This window comes from Bidens hawaiensis, unplaced genomic scaffold (genome assembly GCF_021521415.1).
Source record: "Bidens hawaiensis isolate Kalapana, Puna unplaced genomic scaffold, B.hawaiensis_p1.1 tig00008125_1, whole genome shotgun sequence".
Classification (NCBI taxonomy): domain Eukaryota; kingdom Viridiplantae; phylum Streptophyta; class Magnoliopsida; order Asterales; family Asteraceae; genus Bidens; species Bidens hawaiensis.
In genome coordinates this window covers 639,571-650,450 of record NW_027491578.1, presented here as the reverse complement: position 1 = coordinate 650,450, position 10,880 = coordinate 639,571, and the positions used below count along the sequence as shown (strand labels likewise).

The window sequence follows — 10,880 nt, the reverse complement described above, 5'->3', positions numbered from 1 at the left end:
ACGTGGGCTTCCAAGTTTTTCACTCCCATCTTACGCGCAATTCTCAATCCGGCCAAGAATGCTTCGTACTCCGCTTCGTTATTCGTACTTGGAAAATCCAGTCGAATAGCGTAAGTATACTCTTGGCCTGCTGGGTTGGTTAGTTTCAACCCTGCGCCTGAACCCTCGTTGTTGGCTGCTCCATCTGTGTAGAGTCGCAAGACATCATCAATGTCCTGTGCTGGAGAGGGTTGAGCCTCTTCCTGGCACTCTTTCTCCCGCGAAGCGGGGACTTCTGCAATAAAGTCGGCCAAGACCTAGCCTTTTATGGCTGGTCTTGGCTTGTACTTTATCGCATATTCTCCCAATTCTATTGCCCATTTGGCTAGGCGTCCTGACAACTCGGGTTTGCCTAGAACGTTTGCAAGTTTGAAGTTGGTGAGAATGGTGATTGGGTGACCTTGGAAATACCGTGTTAGCCTGCATGAAGCCTGTACGAGTGCTAAGACTAATTTTTCCAAAGTAGAGTACCGGGTTTCTACGTCTGTTAAGACGCGGCTAACATAGTAGATGGGCATCTGGATGCCTTTTCGTTCTACTAGCAGGACTGCCCCGGTTGCTCTATCTGTGGCGGAGAGGTATAGGATTAACTCCTCCCCCGCTTCTGGTGCTGTGAGCGTTGGGAGTTCGTTCAAAGATGTACACTCCTCCGTGGTGTGGCCCTTTGTCCCGTGGAAGTCACAGGATTTGCTCTGATCAGCGTTATGGCGCTATCGGATCATTGGAGCTTTTGGCCATGGAAGTTTCTCAGTGGCAAATATCTCTGTGACACTTTTGGTGAGTGGCGTCCATATAGGATTCCGGCTTGATGAGTGCGTGTTATCCCTTCCGCCTAATAGAGGGCGAGAGCTGGATGAGGTGTCAAAGTTTACCCTTGACTGCCAAATACCAAGCTTCCTCTTCTTGTTTTGTCGGGCGGTGCGGACATTATTCTCTCTGATCCTTTGCGTGTAGAGGTTTGTACTCTGGGGAAGATTCCTACCCAGTTGCTTCTCCGTTTCGGCAAAGCGTTTAGCTGCCGTCATGATGGCATCCAATGTGGATGGCATGCCATCTTTACCCGTCAATGTGCGGATAAGCTCTGGGTATTCGGCACCCTGGATGAAAGCGGCGCGAACGAGATCTTCACTTATGGTGCCCAGACTCAGCTTCTTTGAGTTGAAGCGAGTGATGAAGTCTAGCAAAGATTCATCCTCCTCTCTAACGCATTTGAGGATCGTCCACTGCTCTTCAGTATATTTTCTCTGTTGACTGAAGTGCTGGCTGAACTTGTGCTGGAAGTCCGCCCAATCATAGATGTGGTGGACCGGTAGACGGTCAAACCACGCCCTGGCCGCTCCGACCAGCGTCATCTGGAACATATAACACCACGTGGGTTCCGTCCAGTTGCTGACGGTTGCCCCCGCTATGAATCTGTTCAAGTGATCATCTGGGTCGGATATGCCATCATAAGTGCCGATGTTGGACATCTGTTTGGCACTCTTCGGGGCGATTGCTTCCGTAATGTCCCTTGCAAACTTAGACGTTCCTGCATTTGCAACAGTTGGCCTGAAAGTCTTGGAGAAGTCACGTGGGTTTCCCCCCGCGTTCCTTGGCTTAAAGGTTTCTCCAAAATTTCTTCTCGGCTGGAAGTCTGCTTCCTTACGCTTCCCTTTCGTCTTATGATGAGGGTTTGCGTCACTGTCAGATTCCTCCCAATCATCGTCTAAGTACTCGCAATCGTTGCTCATGTTTAGCTGTTGTCGAGTGCTTCCGAATTCGTCATTAGCCTGTTGGAGTGAACGTAAACGTTCATCCAACTCAGCTTGGAATTCTTTCTGACGTGCTTCTGCCCACGCTTTAACTTGATCAAGTGTTTGGCGGGGGAGCCTCGTCTGTTGTTTCTCCAACTGGGTATCAATGAATCCCAGGGGAGGATTGTTTACTGCACTTGCCCCGGCTTGGGTAACCGGGGTAGTGTTCGTAAAAATTGTGTACTCGCCGGTGTTCCCCCCAGTAGCTGGGGTTGTGGTTACCGGAGTTTCTTGGTCACTCGTTGGCCTTGGCATCGGAGTAACCTTAACCATCTTTCCAGAGGTTTTGAAAAAACTGAGAAAAAGAATTAGTTCTAGCTTTTATGCACGGACGGCGCCAATGAAGAAACACTAAGTGACCCCGACAGATTACGGATAATCTTAGGGTTAAGTAGATGTTTCCCACGAGGGTTAGGTCCGGCAAAGATGGTTATTCTTCTTGACCTGCAAAACAGACACCGTGAGCTCGTCACTGAGAAGGGGGGGTTCCTCCTTGTGACCACCCTCCGGCGTGAGAATCAGACTAGATTGCTCTGAATATAAGTGTATATTAAGAGAAATAGCTAGAGAAGATAAGATCCTGATACCGTTCCAAGGTGTTGGAGTATTTATAGCCGAAGGTAGGTTTCCAAGCAGGTACGGCCAGCTGTATAATATTCCTTTTCCACCAACTACGGGCTATGTACGTGCCACGATGGGAGTTGGTGGGTAGGCAGCGGCTGATAGTGACATGGCCGGCTGTATACTGTTCCTTTTCCACCAACTAAGGGCTATGTGCGTGCCACGATGGGAGTTGGTGGATAGGCAGCGGCTGATAGTGACGTTTTGTACTAGAGCGTGCTCCTCCTCGTACTATTGTCGGTGAGCTGTCACCCTGTGATTGGTTCATGGGCTGCTTTGGTCAGATCTTGTCTGTTTTGTCCATACCTTGGCAGGTATAGTACAAAAGATCTTCCAGAAGCGTACAGACTGGCTCTTTTGGGCGGGAATATTCCCGCCTTGCTCATTCCTTCAGGTGACATTGCTGAAGTATAAGAGTTAGTGCCTTATGCGTGTAGCCTTACCGTTAGTGCGTGTAGCCTTCCTTCTTGGCTTGCACCCATAGCTGCGGGAACAGGCAGGGTACTGTACCAGGGGAGGCTTTCCTGCGGGAACAGCTGGCTTACTGCGTGTAAGGCCTTCATCTCTGAGCATGGTGGGTCCTGCGGGGCCAGTTAGTCTTTGCGCAGACGTACCTCTTCAAGGTGTGTCTTGTGGGTCCAACTGGGCTTTGCGGGGACCTACCTCTTCACATGGCTATTAGTTTCTTAAATTAGTTCGCTTTCTTCAACTATGAATGAAGCAAAACAAAAATGTAAAATACATTACGTGCGTTATTACATTGCGTAGGCATTAACACACTCCCTGACGTTACCAACACTCTATAAGGTATGTGACGACAACCCCGTCTCCCACTCACGAACCATTGCGACACTACATTAAATGTATTCAATAAAGAAGCGTGACGAAATGTTGGTCGGTTCATGGTCTACATATGCTCCTCCTCCCACGAAGAATATTCCTTACACATGTCCTACATTTAAATCATACTTCAACTTGTTTTCACTAAAAAGTTCGGTTACGAATATTATGACGTGGCTAAATAACTTAAATTGAATCATCCAAACCTTCTATATATATTATATACGTGTATTTCGGAACTACGTAGTTCTAAACATTATTTATTGTAACAATCGTTATATGTGATAGTTTTAATGTGTTAAAAACTAAAACTCGAAATAAATATATTGTATGATGATATAGTTTAAGAACCTCTAATACCTATGAGATCATTTCACATATACTTACAAAACCTTCTTAATATTATATTACACGTAACAATTGTCAATATAAACATACTCATTTAGAATACTTAATAAAACTTACATATAATTATTTTATTAATTTTTTTTCATAAGAATATATACATGGATTATTTTATCAAATTACTACAATATTATACGCGCCGAACGTGAAAGTAGAATAGTAGATAGTTTTGAAAAAAAGTGGACCCAAGAATGACGTAGGTTTTCTTAAATTCAAGAACCATCAACACCGACACCTGGTACCTCCATGAATGTGGAGAAAAACAACCTCAAACAAACCTGGTTTTCCACGTATGCAAATACCAGCCTTTTAGAAACAGCTGCGCCTTCCCCAAAACCCAGTGGCTCTTTTCCTCCACGTATCTCTTCACTCCACCGCCTAACCCATTATAAATATTAACATTCACCCCTCTCTTTCTCTCTCTATCTCTATATCTATACATATATCTACACACACCACCACCATCAACAATGCGTATGAGCTGCAATGGTTGCCGTGTTCTCCGTAAGGGCTGCAGTGAAAACTGCAGCATCCGCCCGTGCTTGCAGTGGATCAAGTCGCCTGAGTCTCAAGCTAACGCCACCGTGTTTCTTGCCAAGTTTTATGGCCGTGCCGGACTTTTGAACCTCGTTAACGCCGGCCCTGAACACCTCCGTCCTGGTATATTATTATTATTTAATAAAAAAATACAAAATGATGTTACTTTTATAAAATTAAGTGAAAGTTAACGTCTACAAATTAAATTAACGTGTTAACTTTAATTCTGAGAATCAACTAGTATAATTATATTTACAAATACTGTAATTATATAATTACAACATATGAGCATAGTTTAATTATACTATATTATATATATTATTAATATACACTACTTGGTTTTTAGTTATTATTAATTATATTTACAAATGCTGTAATTATGTAATTACAACACAGTTTTACAACATGTTATATATATTATTAATATACACTACTTGATTCTTAGTTATTAATTATATTTACAAATAATGTAATTATATAATTACAACATACGAGCATTATATAATTACAACATATGAGCATAGTTTAATTACACTATATTATATATATTATTAATATACACTACTTGATTCTTAGTTATTAATTATATTTACAAATAATGTAATTATATAATTACAACATATGAGCATAGTTTAATTACACCATATTATATATATTATTAATATACACTACTTGGTTTTTAGTTATTATTAATTATATTTATAAATACTGTAATTATGTAATTACAAAATAGTTTTACAAGATGTTATATATATTATTAATATACACTACTTGATTCTTAGTTATTAATTATATTTACAAATAATGTAATTATGTAATTACAGCATAGCTTAATTACATTATGATATATATATTATTAATATACACTACTTGATACAGTTAGCAAGTTAATTTAATTTGTATTTTATTCAAACAATAACAAATGAATGTTTTGTTATGATTACAGCGATATTTAGGTCGCTTTTGTATGAGGCATGTGGTCGGATTGTGAACCCAATCTACGGGTCTGTGGGGTTATTGTGGTCGGGAAGCTGGCAGCTATGCCAGAATGCGGTGGAGGCAGTGCTCCAAGGCACACCGATAATCCCGATCGCATCGGACACCGCTGAAACAAACAACGGGCCGCCGTTGAAGGCGTACGACATCCGTCACATAACAAAGGACGAAAACTCGGGCGAGGTTCACTGGGTGAGGACTCGGGGGCGGTTCAAGCGGTCGGGTGGGAAAGGGAAGGCGAGTCGGGTTTGGATCGGGTCGAGGGAGGAGGAGTCTGGGCAGGATATGTCGAGCCATGAATCGGCTTTGAGCCATCAGTCGGAGGTGGCGCATGGGGTGGAAGGTGAGAGCCGTGAAGTGGAGACTTCGCCGGGTAAGAAGCCGGCTGAGAGTGATCAAGCCGAGGTGGAGTTGGAGCTGACGCTTGGACATGAGCTGGTTTATCATAAGGCTAAAGGTAAAGAAGTGATTGTGGCTGAAGCTGGAGCTGAAGATGAAGCTGATGACTCGGATGATGATGGAGATGATCTGAACCTGCGGCTAGATTATCCGGCGGCTTAGTGGTGTTATATTCGGGGGCTCAGTTTTGATGGACAAGATCGAAGTTTTTTTTTTTTTTTTTTAGTTTTTTTTCTTTTTTTGCTTTTTTTAGGGTTTTTAAATGTTTTTGCCGTCGTTGTTTATGCCTTGTTTCGTTAATCAAGAAAGTCATGTACAATTGTGAATGGTATTGGGATAAGAAAGGAGAATATAGACCATCTTTGGTTACTAATGAAGGAATAGTTTGATGCTTTTTAAAACAAAAGTTAGAACAATAATCATGTGAATTTGCGATAAAGGATCAAATATATAAATTTTTAGATTGTAGGAGAATATAAAATATTGTTTTTGTGTAGTGTAGGAATTCATCAATACAAATTAAACAAAAAAGGTTATATTAACTACATGTAGATTATATATTTGATTTGTTAAAAATAAAAATAATTTTTTTATGCTTGTTAGTACAAAATATATATTATATCTATACTATATATAATACATCAAACAAGGGCAAATTAAGACACCCATTTTTAAGTAATTTACAACACTTAAAGCATGAGGTACATGTGTTAGTAAGAGTAAACTTGTCTTTTAAACACAATCTATTCAACTTACAAGTTTGGTCCCTCATCTTAAACCATATTATGTTTTTAATTTAAGTTGTAAACTAACTTCCCACCCATGATTTTTAAACGACTATAGCCTTTTCAAACGTTAATATATTTATAAAAAAATTACACCATAAAAACGAGCATTTTATTCTCTTTAATTTGGATATGATATTGTTATAATTTTTTTCATTTTAAATAAATTAATATGTTACGTAGGGGTGTTCAGTGTCGGTTTTGATGGTTTTTAAGTTAAACTTGTGAGCCCAACTGTTAATACTGATTTTGTTGTCGTCCAAAACCAAACTCAACCATTGAAAGTTGAAACCGAATCGTTACTAACGGCCTGGTTTCAATTTTGTTTCACAGTTTAAACTTTAATAATAAATTTAGTTTAAAATAATTATTAATATAAATGTACCATCAATTTTAACTAAACACCTACTTGAGAGGATCATAAATAAAAACTGATAATTTTAGCCACATAAATGGTAAATATTAATGAAACATCAAGGACGTGAAATAATAACAACAAGGATCACAAATGAATTATACTGCATTTATGTTAATTTGAAGTTGTATAGCCAAGTTATTTATAATAAAAAGATTATGTTCAATTAAATTTTAACTATATTTAATATATATTACAAAACATATCTAATAATTAATAATGAAAAACATTAAAATGCGGTCAACAGTCTGGTCTTGTTTCATATGGCCGGTTGCCACTATAAACCGCGAACCAACCGTTCACTACGTTTTGAAATTTTGAAACCGACCAACAAATCGAAAGTAAAAAAAGAAAAAAGAAAAAAGAAGTTAAACCAATGACCGGTTTAAACGATTTCAAGGTTTTAACCGAACCATAAACACTTATATTTGTTACGTGATTAACAAGTTCAAACACCCGTTGCATCGCGCGGGCACCCGTTAAGTATATATATATTAAAAAGAGAATGATTTATACTTACAAACTTACTTTTACTATTCAATATTTATTATAACAACTAAATCACTACTAAACAATTCCATAAATAATAATAATGGTTTTTATTTTTCTAATTTTAATTTTTTCAACTAATTAAAATATTTAACAAAATATATTTTTAAATACTAAACTTGGACATGAGTTAGCTTTACATGTTTTATTTGCTGGTTAAACGATATTCTTAGACTTTGTTTTCAAATTTTTTATAGTTTGTCTTCACAATGATCGAAACGTTTTTCATGTTATAAAAATATTCCATCGTCACATTGTTTTATATCCGTGTTTTAACGTTTGACACCTCACTTTTAAAATATTCTTTTTTGCTTACTAATTCATGTTTACGAATTTGTGTTGGCACCGCTGATACTAACCAAATTTGTGTTGGTTCGCCGGTGTAACGTGCCGGTTTTTTTGGTTCTACATATGATGATTTGTTGTATTTTGGCATTGGCGGGTTTATTTCTTTTGTTTAGTTTCGATGTCGTAACTTGATAGAGACTGACTTCACATCGACTTGCAACGAATTTATGGTTTAACGCTTTTAGTTGTGTTTTTTTGTTAATTTAACGGTCCCACCGCGAAGCGCGGGATCCTAATCTTAGTTAAATAGCTTAATTGGTGGGACAATTCTTAGGACAAAATATATATTAAATAATTTAATTGGTGGGACAAGTAATTTGGCTTTGAATTCAGTATCCACGAGTATTTTGGTGCCATGGACTAGTATATTGGCTTCGAATCCAATCTTCACAAGTAAATTGGTCTTTGATGTGTGGATTCAAAATAGTAGGGACGACTAATTGTCTTATGCGTTTTTTCAAAGTTGATTTGGCGGTTTGCCTATTATCATCATTGTGTACTTTGTATATTGGAGTTCTGTTTTACAAGATAGTTCTTGGTCATATGTGACATTCTCTTGTGGTTTAATCTTATTATCAATATGATCTCAAAGAGCACTACCAGTAAGATGGCTTTAGGCGTTTCTTCAAAGGTGATTTGACGACTTACCTATTTATCGGGCATTGCTTTTAGAGTCCAGTTTTACAGATAGTTCGTGGCCATTATTTGAATAAAAGGGTATGGTGTAGGGCGTGGGTAGGCTGGTGGGGCCAAAGGATTTTGGAAACCTTTGACTAGATGAATTTAATTAAGACTTGTTAAAACAATTGTGTTTGTTATTATCTGAATTTAAGTTACTTGTTCTCATGACTTGTAATTTAATATATCAATGCAAACTTTATTCCGATGTGTAAGTTGTGGTGTCAATCGGTCACATTGTGACTCGCCAAAGGCGGAGTGTGACACCCAAAGAACGTTACACCCTAAAGAGCATGTTAAACAATCAAAGCAATGATCTACCAAGCTCATTGAAGCAACACAAATAGTTAAATGATACACTTGTTCTCTGACACTAAAAAAACATAAGACTAATGATGCACAACATTTTATAAGCACTTTGTAAAACTCCTATCATGGATCCATTTGTAAGAATACTTAAAACCATACACAAAAACAAACTTAAACATAATAATAATAATAATAATAATAATAATAATAATAATAATAATTGGGCCAATAACCCAGAAACGGGGCCCAAGGAGTAAAGGAACCAGGTTGTGGCTGACCATGTTGTCCACGACTCCTACCGGAGTAACTGCGGCCGCGACCTCGACCACGAGCTCGGCCACGTCCACGTTCGGTGTTGTAATTTGTACTGCCAGCAAATGATGAATCAGTAGGTATGGGGTCCGTTTTGGGAGATGCCGCAAGGGCTTGGCCAGCTTGGTTTGCAGACTGAAGTGCAATGGCTTCCCGTTCCGTCTCCTCTTGACAAAGTTTCGAGCGAACCGTACTGAAATCCGGAAGCGGCTCCGTGTTTCGGATGATGGCTGTTATGGTTTGGTATTGTTCTGTTAACCCCCCAAGAAGTTTTAAAACCGACTGAGTATGAGTAAGAGGGACGTCGACATTGGCGAGGTGGTCGACGAGTACCTTAACCTCCTGGCAGTAAGAGGCCATATCCTTGAAAGATTCCAAACGTGTGTTAGTGAGTTTGGATTGTAGATGGAGAGCCCGAGAGCTTTTGTTGTCTTGAAAAAGGTTCTCGAGGGCAACCCATGCATCATGGGCTGTTGAGTTCTTTTTCATGATGGTTTGGGTGAGGTCGGGTGAGATCATCCCGTAAATCCATTGTAAAACAATGGCATCAATTCTTCTCCACTGATCTAGTTCCGTAGGTTTGTCTGCGGCCTCCTTTTCTTTGTCTTTATCCGAAGAGGTTGAGGACGTTGCGGTTGAACGTGGGGCTAGGTGGTCCTCGACCAGATAGGCCGTACAATGGATCCGAAAGAGTTCGGACCAGGTGTTGTATTGGGCGTCTTCGTTGTTGAGGATAATGGGGACGAAGTTTTTGACGTTGGACACCGTTATGGCTGGATGGATCTTGTCCATGGTAACGATTGATGGTGGATAGGGGGGAGTTTGTAGGTGACCGAAGGAGAGGGAGCAGAAAGGCCGGAGATCGGCTAGGGTTTAGGGTGGGAGGAGGGATGGCTTGATACCATGAAAGACGTAAATTCCATCTTGATTCATTCAATAATTAGTTTACAATATATAGACTATCAAATCCCTCTATTTCGGGATAGAATCAAACTAACAATATACAAGATAACAATCAAAGTTATTCTATAATTATTTCTTTATCTATTATTCTTCAATGTTGATTGTTGCAACAACCGTGTGCTCTAGTTTAACAACTCGACCTTCATTATATGTATTCCACGTAATTCCAAAACGTATTGCATCACCAGGTGTCTTCAAAACCTACAAAGATATAAAAACAATATAAAGCCACAAATTCTATAACCAAATCGACGCAATTATAAGTTACAAAATAATATGCAATAACAATATGTATATAATTTGCACCAATCAGAACTAAACTAATCCGGACATTAGGCTGCTTTATTGAGTTAATTAAGTTATGTATGAAAGTTGATCACTCCTAAAAGCATTCGTATTAGAATCCTTATGTCATTGGTTATCCATATCCCTATGGTTTAAGAAAAGTTTAAGGTTTTAATAAATTGTTACACGTTATTTGATTCCATAATATAGAGTAAATGTACGAAGTGAATAGTGTAGGGAACAAATGTTCACTTCATGTACTCGTTCATAATATAGTGGAAAAGAGTGAAAATAAAAAAATAAAGAACTATTGTTTAATTAAACAAAGTTAAATACAAGGAATTAGATATGTGGAGCTTTTATAAGGTGAAAATTTTAAAGATAAACGTATTTTTTAGAAAAACTACAGAAAATTAAAAATGAAAAATACTCTTAAGACTCACAATTTTGTTTTTAATCCTTTTATTTTTAGTACTAGAGGTATTTTTATCTATATCTATATTATATATAAAGGAAGAGTGATGGATATCCATGGTAATTTCACAATTAGAGTTCAAGGACAAAAATGTCATTTCATAATAGGGCAAGAAAAGTAATTTGTCAATG

General features: G+C 38.5%; 1 protein-coding gene across 1 annotated transcript; it reads left to right on the top strand.

Annotated features, from left to right (window-relative positions):
* The first annotated feature begins 3,830 nt into the window (after nt 1-3,830).
* Nucleotides 3,831-6,080, top strand: LOC143637108 (LOB domain-containing protein 41-like). Its single transcript, XM_077104559.1, has 2 exons — nt 3,831-4,358; nt 5,182-6,080. The coding sequence occupies exons 1-2, from the start codon at nt 4,169-4,171 to the stop codon at nt 5,790-5,792; spliced, it is 801 nt and encodes a 266-aa protein (XP_076960674.1). The 5' UTR covers nt 3,831-4,168; the 3' UTR covers nt 5,793-6,080.
* The last annotated feature ends 4,800 nt before the right edge of the window (nt 6,081-10,880 follow it).